The sequence below is a fragment of the Rhinolophus hipposideros genome (assembly GCF_964194185.1).
Source record: "Rhinolophus hipposideros genome assembly, chromosome: 4".
Lineage (NCBI taxonomy): Eukaryota > Metazoa > Chordata > Mammalia > Chiroptera > Rhinolophidae > Rhinolophus > Rhinolophus hipposideros.
This window is the reverse complement of record NC_138050.1, coordinates 22,858,790-22,871,196: the sequence shown is the minus strand read 5'-3', so window position 1 is coordinate 22,871,196 and position 12,407 is coordinate 22,858,790. Positions and strand designations below refer to the sequence as shown.

Sequence of the window (12,407 nt, the reverse complement as noted above, 5' to 3'; positions counted from 1 at the left end):
AGAGGCCACCTGCATTCCCTGGCTCCTGTTCTCCTTTCATCTTCAAAGCCAGCAGTGGAGCATCTTCAGATCTCTCCTTCTCTTATCAGGACTCTTATGATTATATTGGGCCTCCCCAGATAACACAGGATAATCTCAAAATCTCAAAACCACTTTTCTAAATCCTATTTACCAATGTCACATAGTCACTGGTTCTGCAGATTAAATGTGAACATCTTTTGAAGGGTTCATTATTCTTACCACTGAACAAAAGTAGAGAATTATGAAAATATAGTATGATACCTTCAAATGATAGAATGTGCTAGTCTTTAAAAAATGTCTTAAGTTATATAATAACTTAAAATATTCATAACATATTGGTTAAAAATGAAGTTTGTGAAGCACTATATAATCATAACTTGGAATTAATTAGAATTCATATGAAAATAGCTGGAAGGATAAATAGTGAATAATCTGCTTTTCTGTTTTTGCTTTTTTTTTTTTACAATGAACATATTTTGCTTTTATAATCAGTAAAACAGCTGTTTACAGAAACACTGTTAAATTTTGAAGTTTGCATTTAGAAAGAGGTTAGGTGTTTCATTAATTCATTAAGAAGTAGGATAATATAGACTGTTATTTTGGAAACAAAAGTAGTGAACTAAAGGTAAGACTTATAATTCTTTGATATTTGATTCTACTTTGGACACAGAATCAGTGACTTCATGATCACAGGATTATTAATCCATTTTGTTGATATATCACTGACAAAAAACTCATTTTTATCGATAACCAGATTTTAATTTTCCTAATACATACTTGTTAAGTTTATGTATTGAATGTTGATAAAAGTACTTTTGTGATAAAGTAGAGGGATTCGAGCCAGTAAAACAATGTCAGGTATATCATAATTTAAATATTTTGATTATTTAAAATTTGAATATGCATTTTGGAATGTAACATTAGGAAACGTCCATCCTCCGATTGTTTGAAGAGAAACATTATGTAAGAATATTTGAATGTCAAGAAATTATTATTAGCCTTCAAAAATGTTTATTGCTTGTGGCAAGCTGAATAATAATGCCAAAATATCCTAATCCCTGACAGAACCGGCATCTTTGGATACCTGTGAATCACTGAGATCAAAGAAAAGTGAGTAGCAACTTGCTGCAATGGCACAATTAGGAGAAACTTGAGGCTTCCTCCTTGGGAGGGAGAGAGAGGAGTGGAGTGATGTCCAGCGTTACAGTGTAGCAGCTACTAGAGGGACTGGTATGTGTCTTGTTTAACTCAGAGGGCTGATACAAGCTGGCATACTTTGGATGCTGAGTGGCCTCTGAGAACAAGAGAGATTGGATCAGCCTGTTTATGTAGAATCAGAACTATTAGTGTTGCAGACAGTCACCAGAAAGAGCAAAATTACGAGTTTCTGCAAAAGAAACCAGCAAGCCTCTCTAATTGAGAAATTGCACACACAGGCCCTTCAAAGTCACAGGCCAAAAGGTTTCAGAGACCCCAGAATGTCTAACCAGGCTAATTGGTGAGGGTTTTCTTCTGTTTAAAGACTAGGAGAGGTAGCTTTTTTTTCAAATGCATGGACCCCGCAACACAAAATTACAAGACACCTGAAGAAACAGGGGAACATAACCCTGAAAAGGTATACAATAAATCTCCAGAAACCAATCTTAAAGAAATAGAGTTATATGAATTATATGACATGGAATTTAAAATAACCATCAGCAAGATGCCTTATGAACTCAAGAAAATGATGCATGAACAAAATGGGAATAAGAGGTAGAAAATATGAGAAAGAACCAAACAAATATTTGGGGGTTGAATAAATAAAATGAAAAATTCACTAAAGGGATTAAAAAACAGGTTGACATGCAGAATAAAGAATCAGGAAAATCAAAGACAGGTCATTTGAAATTATCCAGTCAGAAGAACAAAAAGAAAAAAGAAAGAAAAAGAGTGAAGAAAATTAAAGGGACTTATGGGACACCTTCAAGTGGACCAATACATACATTGTGGGAGTCCAGATGAAGAAAGGAAGGGGCAGAAAGCTTAATTAAAGAAATAATGATAGAAAATGTCCCAAATCTGCATAAAGAAATGGACATCGAGATTCAAAAACCTCGAATTTACTATAGTGGACTCTAATTAGGATAAATTTAAAGAAATCCACATTGAGGCATATTATAATCAAAATGTCAAATATGAAAAACGGAATTTTGAAAGCAGCAAGAAAAAAGCAAGTTTTCATCTAGAAGGGAAACTCTATAAGACTGTCAGTGGATTTCTTTGCAGAAACTTTGCAAACAAGAAGGGAATAAGATGATATATTATATATTCAAATTGCTGAAAAGAAGAAACTGCCAACCAAGAATACTATATCTGCCAAAACTACCCTTCAGATACGAAAGAAATATAAAAAATGCTGAAGGAGTTTATCACCACCAGACTTCCTTACAAGAAATGATAAAAAGAACCCTTCAAGTTGGAATAAAACGACTATAAATAGCAACACAAAAGCCTACGAAAGTATAAATCTCTCTGGCAAAGGTAAAGATGTAGACAGATTCAGTGTAATACTGCAGTACGGCAATGATGGTGCATAAGTCATTTTTAATTTTGACAAAGAAGTTAAAAGGTAAAAGTATAAAAATACTGTAACTATAAAAATATGTTAATGGTGCATAATATAAAAAGATGTAATTTGTGACATCAATAACAAAGTATGTTGTTGAAAGAAGTAAAAGTTTAGAGTACTTGTATATGATTGAAGTTATCAGACTAAAATTGATTGTTAACTATAAGATGTTTTATGTAAATCCCATGGTAACCTCAAAGAAAATACTTATAGAAGATATACAAAAGAAAATTAGAAAGGGACAAAAGCATGTCACTACAAAAACATCAATGAAATAGAAAGAAAGACAAGAGATGAAAAGTGTGATATAAAAAGCTGCAAAACAGATAGAAAACAGTTAACTAAATAGCAGTCCTTCCCTGTAAGTAATAACTTTAAAGATAAGTATATTAAACTCACCAAACAAAAGACATAGAGTGAAAGGTTAAAAAAACAAGATCCAACTGCATGTAGTCTATGGAGAATCTTTTTAGATTTAAAGACACATATAGTAGTAAAATGATGAAAAAAAGATTTCATAAAAATGATAACCAAAGAGAACAGGAGTGTTCATACTTATTTTAAACAAAATAGACTGTAAGTTAAAACCATGAAAAGAAACAAAGAAGAACTTTATACAATGAAAAATAGGTCAATTCACCAGGGATATATAACAATTAGAAATATGTATGCACCTAACATCAGAGCACCCAATTATATGAAACAAACATTGACAGACCTGAAGAGAGAAATAGAGAGCAGCACAATAATGGCAAGGATTTCAACGCTCCACTTTCTATAATAGAAATGATAGCTATTCTGATAGGAGATCCAGACGGAAGATTAATAAGAAAACAGAGAACTTCAACAACACTATAGTACAAGTGAGAATAACAGGTATATAGAGATCTTTCCACCCAACAGCAGAAACATCAAAACAGATCACATGTTAGGTAACAAAACAAGTCTTAACAAATTTAAGTAGTCTGAATTCATATACCATCCCATTTACAATAAAAATCAAAAAGAATAAAATACTTAGGAATAAACTTAACTAAGAAGGTGATGGTTTTATGTGCTGAAAACTAAAACATTGCTGAAATAAAGAAGCAGCAAATAAATGGAAGGACATCTCATGTTCATGGACTGAAAGAAATTATATTGTTAAAATTTATATGCTACCCAAAGCAATTTACAGATTAAATGTAATCCCTATCAAAATCCCAACAGAAATTTTTACAGAAATGGTAAAAGCAATCCAAAAATTCATATGGAATCACAAAGGACCCCAAGTAGCCAAAACTGTCTTCAGAAAGATGAATAAAGCTGGAGGCCTCACACTTCCTGATTTCAAAACAGAAAGCTACAGTATTCAAAGCAATATAGTAATGATATAAAGACAGACATATAGAGTAATGGAAGAAAATCAGAGTCCATAAATAAACCCTTGCGTGTACAGTGAAATGATTTTCAACAAGGTGTCAAGACTACACAATGGGGAAAATGTAGTCTCTTCAGCAAATGGTATTGGAGAAACTGGATATTCACTTTCTAAAGAATGAAATTGGTCCCTCATCTTACATGAAAATCAACTCAAAATGGATGAAAGAACTAAACGTAAGACCTGAAATTATAAAACTCTTAGAAGAAAACAGAGGGCTGAAAATTCATAATATTGGTATTGCTGATGATTTCTTGGACACGGCACTGAAAGCACAAGTAGCAAAAGCAAAACTAGACAAGTGGAATTACATCAAACTTAAAAGCCTCTGTGCAGCAAAGAAAACAATTAACAGAGTGAAAGGCAATCTACAGAATGGGAGAAAATATTTGCAAACCACATATAGGATAAGGGATTTCATATCCAAAATATGAAAGGAACTCCTATAACTCAATAGCAAAAAACAAAAAAATAAAACCTCCAATAACCTGATTTTAAAATGGACAAAGGACTAAAAAGACATTTATCCAAAGAAGACATTCAAATGGACAACAGGTATATGACAAACTGCTCAATATCACTAATCATCAAAGAAATGTAAATCAAAACCACAATGAGATCACCTCACAGCAATTAGGATGGCCATTGTATAAAAAAAACAGAAAACAACCCCTCTCAAAAAAATAACAAGTGTGGCAATGATGTGGAGAAATTAGAACGCTTGGGCTTTATTGCTGGGAATGTAAGATGATGCAGCTGGTATGGAAAACAGTGTGGAGGGTCTTCAAAATATTAAACATAAAATTGCCATAAGATCCAGCAATCCCATTTCCAGAGGAAAATCAAATTTTCCTCTATCAGTATTTCTTCTAACTGGTTATTATTTGTCTGTACGAATGTGATTGATTTTTGCATGCAAATTTTATATCATAATACAATTCTGAATTATCTTATTTGAATAGCTTTATCATTGATTCTCTAAGATTTTCCAGGTACACCATGATATCATCTGCAAATAGAAGTAGTTTTAGTTCTTCATTTCCAGTTCTTATGTCCCTGATTATCTTTCCTAATCTAAATAAGTTTGCAAATACATCCAGAACAATGTTACATAGAAGCAGAGATTATCCTTGATTTCTGTTCCTGATTTTAGTGGGAATGCCTCATTGAATAATATTTTGGGTTTAAAGTTGTGACATATATATATATATATATATATGTATACATATATATATGGAAATATATATGTATACATATATATACATATGTATACATATACATATATATGTATACACACATATATATGTAAACATATATATATATATGGAAACATCCATCCATTCCTATTTCTCAAGAGTTTGTTAGGAAACATAGCAATTTTACCAATATGACTTATAGATTGAAATCTATAAGACAATCAGTAAAAAATTGTGTGTGTGTGCACATGTGTGCATTTATTTTCAGTTTTATAGAAATGGGCCCTAGTCTCTTCTTTGAACCTAGAAAGATGATTGTCTTTTCAGCTCCTATATATTCTCATGTTCCAAGTGGCTTCTTATGCTCACCTGGATTCTTCTCACAATAGAAAGGGGGGGATCAGAAGTGCCTCCAGAAAGAATTATATAGGCTTTTTTATTTTGCTCATGTATCTCTAAAAGATTGTTATTTTCATGCTTTGAAAAAAATTTTACAGGAAACAATTGTTGCAAGAATGAAAAACAACCTTGGTTATTGTGGTATGTTAAAAAAAAAATTCTTCCTTCCAAATATACTCACTTTCTAATCCCTGAAACCTATGAATCTTACCCTCATATATGGCAAAGAATTAATTTTACCTTATATGGTATAATTATGTTAAAGATCTTGAGAGGAGAAGCTTAACCTGGAATATTCAGGTGGGGCCTATATTGAATCACATGTATCTTTATGAGAGATAAATGTAGGGAGTTATGAGAGAGAAACTCAGAAGCCAGTAAGGAAATCAGACATCGTCTTGACTAGATGATCAAAATCAGCAGCACTACTGAGGGGCAGATGGACAGAATATCATTATAGAGTATTCTGTCCAAGAATGAGTAATCCAAACCTAATCATGAAGAGACATCAGACAAACCCAAAACAAAGAACATTCTATTTAGTAAGGAGGAAGTAGGATTGTCCTCTTGAATAACATTAATGTCATAAAGACAAAGAAAGGCTTTGGAAATGTATCAGATTAAAGGACATTAAAGAGACATGGCAAATAAATGCAATACTTAAACCCCTTGACTGAATTTCATATTGAGACAGGGGAAATTCTATAAAATGCATCATTGGGTCAGTCCAATGGATAAAAGTGAAATACAAATAATAATAATAATAATAATAATAATAATAATAAAGAAATACAAATAACAAATATCATATCGATGTTATAATTCCTGAAATAGGTAACTGTACTGTGGAGAATTTCTTATGTTCAGATATAATTATCCAGAGAGAAAGAGAGCGAGAAAGAAACACAAGAAAACAATAAGTAAATGGGGTAAAATGTTATAAAATAAAGGATGTGCCATTTTTTTCTTTGTAGTATTCATTTTCAGCAACTTTTTTTGTAAAGTTGAAATTATTTCCAAATAAAAATTAAAATATATTTTTAAATATGTCATTTTAACCTAGAAATTTTATGGAAAAGCCCATTAAACCAAACTCTTTAAAATGTTTATGATGTCAAATTAGATCCTCAGATTCTTTGACATGCATGATGGGCTTACACAATTCAATCATCTGCTTCATTGCCCTTGACAAATAGAATTGGGCAATATTTAGAGTTTTACCGACAGTGGAAATCAGTCATTAAACAATTGCTCTGATACCTTGAACATTAGCAAGCTCTTCTCACTCTTTACATGCAACGAACTCACTTATGTCATTACATGTATTTTTTCTATTTATTCTTTTATTCACTAAATATATATTAAGTGCCTGTTATATGCACACTTTTTATTAAAGTTTTTTGGTGACATTGGTTAATAAAATTATATAGGTTTCAAGTGTACAATTCTATAATATGCCATCTGTATATTGCATTGTGTGTTCACCACCCAAAGTCACATCTCCTTCCATCACCATATATTTGACCCCCTTTACCCTCTTCTACCTCTTACCATTCCCCCTTACCCTCTGTAGCCACTAAACTGTTGTCTGTATCTATGAGTTTTTGCTTCTTTGTTTGTCTTGTTCATTTGTTGCTTTCAGTTTTATATACATGTATTCTTTAAAAAATATTGTCATTATGTTCAATTTCTAAATCTCCATCAGCATGAGCAAGCTTTCTATTCCCTCCTTTCTGCCTTATATAAAGTCAACAGGATCTCTCCATCATTTTCTGCTGCCATCCTACCTACTCTACTGACTCAATGAGGGGAGATAGTAACAATGAAGCGTGAAGATGTGAAATATAAAGCAATTTTCTTACAAATAGGTAACAAAACAACAAAAACAGAACTATAGCTAATATGTACTTTCCACATACAATGGCTACATGACTAGTTTTGTTTTTAGAGGCAGCAAAAATGATTAATTTAAGATTTCTTTCCAAAAGGCTTTGGGGTCCCATAGAATATATAGAGCAACAGAAAAATCCATCTGCAAGTTATAGACATTATGTGTGTCTCTCTCTCTCTCTCTCTCTCTCTCTCTCTCTCTCTCTCTCTCTCTCTCTCTCTCTCTCTCTCTGTGTCTCTCTGTCTCTCTCTCTCTCTTAAATACATGGGCACTCAAATGTGAGAAAAGAAAGAATATGTGCCTACCCATTCCTCCATGGAATTATGCTGTAATTTGGCTCAGGCCCAGCCATGTAATACCCATTAGTGATTCTGCCTAAAAGGCTTACTTGTCAAAATTATAACTTATTTTTAAAATTATAGTTTTTTTATTATTGACATTACCATCAGCAGAAAATATGTGTGATGGTGTATAGTAAGTGTGAAATAAAATACAATTGACTCTTTATAATAAGAAAAATGGGGTTGTCGTTATATCAAAAATGAATGCATCATTGACCGTAAAGCTGTCTTCTTCTTTCAATGTTTTTAAAACTCAGTGATATATACGTAAATCTTTATTTTTGATATTTTGTCATAATTAGAGCAATCATATAATGATTATCTTACTGAACAAATAAATTTAAGCAAACTCCTTTGGAAATGTGATTCACTGTTTATCCAAGACTACTTTGGTGTGAACCAGGGACAGGGGTGGGAAGAAGGAAAGAGGAAGAAACCTACAAACAAGAAATTCCCTTGTCAGCAGATACTGGAGGTGGCAGAACAAAGTGTATGTACAAACATTAGGCATATAGAGCCAAAATGTTTTAATGTCCAACCTCCATTATGATCATAAATATTCTATACCTTTCATTCCAAAGGACCCCTGAGCCCTGGAGAATCCATTGCTGCAGATCAGCCAATAAGAGTTGTTAAAATGAATCACTTTGTCTTCTCTCCCCCAGGATCGACATCTTTAAGTACGTGATCTACGGCATCGCAGCTGCCTTCTTTGTGTACGGCATTTTGCTGATGGTGGAAGGTTTCTTCACCACAGGTGCCATCAAAGATCTCTATGGAGATTTCAAAATCACCACTTGCGGCAGATGTGTGAGCGCCTGGGTACGTTATTTGTCTGTGTTCAGTGTTTGATGTGGGTTTATTTCAATAGCACACAGGTGTTGGTATTCATCTGCCAAGAATTAAAGTATTTTTTAACACAGTAACATTCCCTCCTTTGACTGCTACCTTAAATCATAATAATATTGTTTTCTAGATTAAGATTATTCCATATGAAAGTTCAGTTTCAAATTCTCAAATCACATGCAACACAACTAGCTTAATTTAGAGGGAGCAAAACTATCAATTGATTTATGATTTTTTTTCCCAAATGGTTTTAGATTTCTAATATAATATTTAGGAAAACAGAAAAATCCACTACTTGTAGACAATACATGTGTCTCTCCTCCTTAAAAACATGTTTCTGTATTTTACCTTAAATTTTGGAGGAACTATATTAATTTCTGTTTGATAGTGACATGAAATAAGAAACATGTTATTATACTATTTTAGTTTTTAAATCCTTATTGACATGGTATTTAATGGTAAATCAAACTTGTCACACTCTGGAGCTAATGCAATTCAGACAATGCATGTATATCTATTAAAGTGCAAGAGTGGTGAAAGTTAAGAGCAGTGTGGTTGAATGTACTTCTGCACTTTTATGCAGAATCATTTTCCTATAATGGAACATTGGAGCTTCCAACCTTGACTAACGTGTTTCTGATTTTTCCAATGTTATATAAGAACATGTATTTAATTACAACATATATTTCATATTAATAGAGTTCAAAAATACCTTTTAACTACCAAACATATTTTTTTACCAACTTGTAACAACTTATATTATGCTGCTCAGTGTCAGTAGTAATAATAATATGATAAGTTTGCCTGTGTCGTAGGTATTGGTAATTATCTCTGGAATAATCTCTTGTAAGACTCATTCTTTTCTTGGGACAATGCTCATTGTAATACCTACGTTGATCAGTAATATCAAATTACAGATCTGGAGGAAGTTAAGCTAAAGGTCTTGGATTATTTTAAATATTAAAATGTGACTATTCAGTGGGCCAATTGTCAGTGAGAACTAAGCAATTTCTCTATTAGGAGGGCAAGTTCTAATTTTTAGATTCATTTATATTCTGCCAATAGAGTATAGTGAATTCAATTAACGATAGGCTTTTTCTTCTAATTGGGACAATATCATTATAACACTTCCTGTGTACCTCAGCAAGTCACTTAACTCCTCTGGCTCACTGTGGGGACAGAGACAGGAGTGCAGTTTCCGGACTCTCTGCCTCACGTGGAAAGGTGCTGGCTCAGGTAGTAAACGGCCATCAGCTGTGATTGGATGGCCATCAGCTGTGGCCAGTTGGCCATCAGCTGTAACCAGTGAGCCATTGGCCACTAATACAACTGCTGTGGCTACGCTAGCAGCAAATGGGGCCTAGCAAGATGGTGGCTGAGCTAGCAAGTGGCAGAGTGTGGATTGTGGATTGCAGAGAAGCGAACAGAAAGGAGCAGATCCTGTGGCTCCTACTTCCAGTGTTTCCAACCCAACTGCCAGCGAGACTATAGTGGTATGACTCCCCTACCTATGGCTCTGTGGGTGTTCCCTTTTGGCCTCACCATATCCTGCGTTCTTATGTGGGAAGCAGGACCAGGGACCCCACAGTATGCCTTGCACGACACTCACCATTTACTCATTTACAAAATGAAGACAGTAGATCACCTCTACATCTCAATCCAGCTCAAAGTGTCCATGATTCTAAAGCACTAGTGAAGTCAGAGAGAAAAAGGGTCTCTACGCACATTTTTACCTTTGGAGAGTAACCTTTGCCAGGAAGAGTACAGCTGATTATTGTTTCCTTGAGAATTGTAAAATTACTTTGTAGGATTGTACGCAGGAGTAAAACATCACAAAAGAGAAAGCATATCTATGCACAGTTAATAATTATCTGCTTGCTATTCAGACATCTCAAAAATAGCTCAAATAAGAATTTTTTCAAGCAAAAACATGGACCACATCTTTTTCTATAATAGTAACAATTGTGTCACCAGTCTCACCCACAGCCCAGAAGGTTGGCAGCAGCTGTGTGGGCTCCTTCTTTGGCGCCCCCTCTGCCACTGAAGAATGAGCAGGATTGAGGCAAAGGCAAGAGCTGCCTTCCTGTGCCTTCTGCAGAAGCAGCAATGCGGGGGTGAGAGTCCTGAATCCTGCCCGGGCTGTCCCAACACTACCTGCAGGAAAGGGGCCAGCTCCACTGCCGGAGAAGTAAATAGTGGTGGCTGCAGCACCAGCACCACAGAGCCCCGACTCTCTCTCCCCACCACACACCCAGCTTGCTTATCATGCCTGGCTGTGACTCCATGGAATGGGGGGGGGGGGGGAAGCAAAAGAAAGTTTTATCAATCACCCTCTCATGCTACTTATCTCTCTTTCTTTCCTATTTCCATTCTGGTTCACCTTTTATTTTTTTTCAATCTGTAGGTAGAGTGTATCTTACAGTGTACTTCTTGTTTAATGCGTTCACCTGTTAGCCTGTTTTATCAGTCTGCCTTAGCTTTAAAAATGATCCTTTGAGGCTATGTGTCCTCTGCTCACTATCTGCCTAATGAGACTTCTTGATCACAGGATCTCTAAGCTCTGAGTATTTGCTGCCTTTGATGAAATTTAAAGCTGTTTCCTTTTTTCGTTAAAGTGGGAACATGATTGAATTAATATCTCTTTAAATCCATTCCAAATGAGGAAATATCATTTAAATACCTGTTATTGTGAAATGATGGGGCTCTGAGTTAAGATTTAGTGCACTATTTTTATATCCTGGGCCTTGAACCAGTTAATGAGAAAGGGACCTCACAGACCATCCCTTGAATAGAACCTGATAGTATTATGGTTGGTTACAAAGAGACTTTACATATGTTAGTAGATCCATTTGTTCATTTCACTAAAGCTTGGGTCTGCCTTCTAGGTGACTGTGTTTATTATATCATAACATTCCATTCAAGATGTGGTAGATTTTTTGAGCGTTGAGGTAGTTCATAGACTCAGAGACTTTTGGAGTCAGAGTCAGTTGGCTGCTTGTCATCAGGGCTGCTGACTTCTAAGGTGTTATTTTTACCCTAATTGGTGCACATCTGCTAAAGTTGCCACAGAAAGTTTATAGCTCAACAAACTGATTTTCTTAGACATCACACATCTAAATTGATAGGAATTCACATGAAAAACCAATTGCCTTTTACAAGTCATTCTCAAATTAAATACACTGTAATCTCAATGGCTACATAATCAAGGAGCAATCATCTATTTTAGTCTTTGTCCAAAGATCATGGAAATGTTGCCTCTTGCAGTTCTATATTTCAACCTCCCTACTAAATTTCTAACAATGATTAGAATATCCAGGTTGAGATCAAAATAGTAATTACATTTTTTAAAAATTTTAAACCACTAAGAACTAATTTTTCATAGCAATTTTGTTGAATTTAATGCTAACATAGTAACACATGTGTAACATGTATAGCATAGCATATCTAACACAAGAAATACTACGAGAAGACACTTTGACAGTCATTTGCAGTTTCTGATGAAATGATACTGAAATAATGATGTGATAACAAGATACGCTAGATATTAATTATGGCGGTCTCTATCACTTGATGGCAATTTTTACTCTCCAATATCAGCGAGTTACTAACCTAAATCAAACCAAAGAAATGTTACTGAATTGTTTTCTTTGTGAATTAGAAGAAAATGGTCAGCATTTTAATATAT

At 34.2% G+C, this 12,407-nt stretch overlaps 1 protein-coding gene across 2 annotated transcripts in view; it reads left to right on the top strand.

The window, feature by feature from the left end:
• Positions 1-12,407, top strand: part of GPM6A (glycoprotein M6A) — a 238,695-nt gene that overhangs the window by 208,351 nt on the left and 17,937 nt on the right. For both annotated transcript variants that reach the window (XM_081046245.1, XM_081046244.1), the window contains exon 3: positions 8,542-8,698. In XM_081046245.1, coding sequence (XP_080902371.1) covers positions 8,542-8,698 — 157 coding nt within the window. The remainder of the gene's footprint in view (positions 1-8,541; positions 8,699-12,407) is intronic.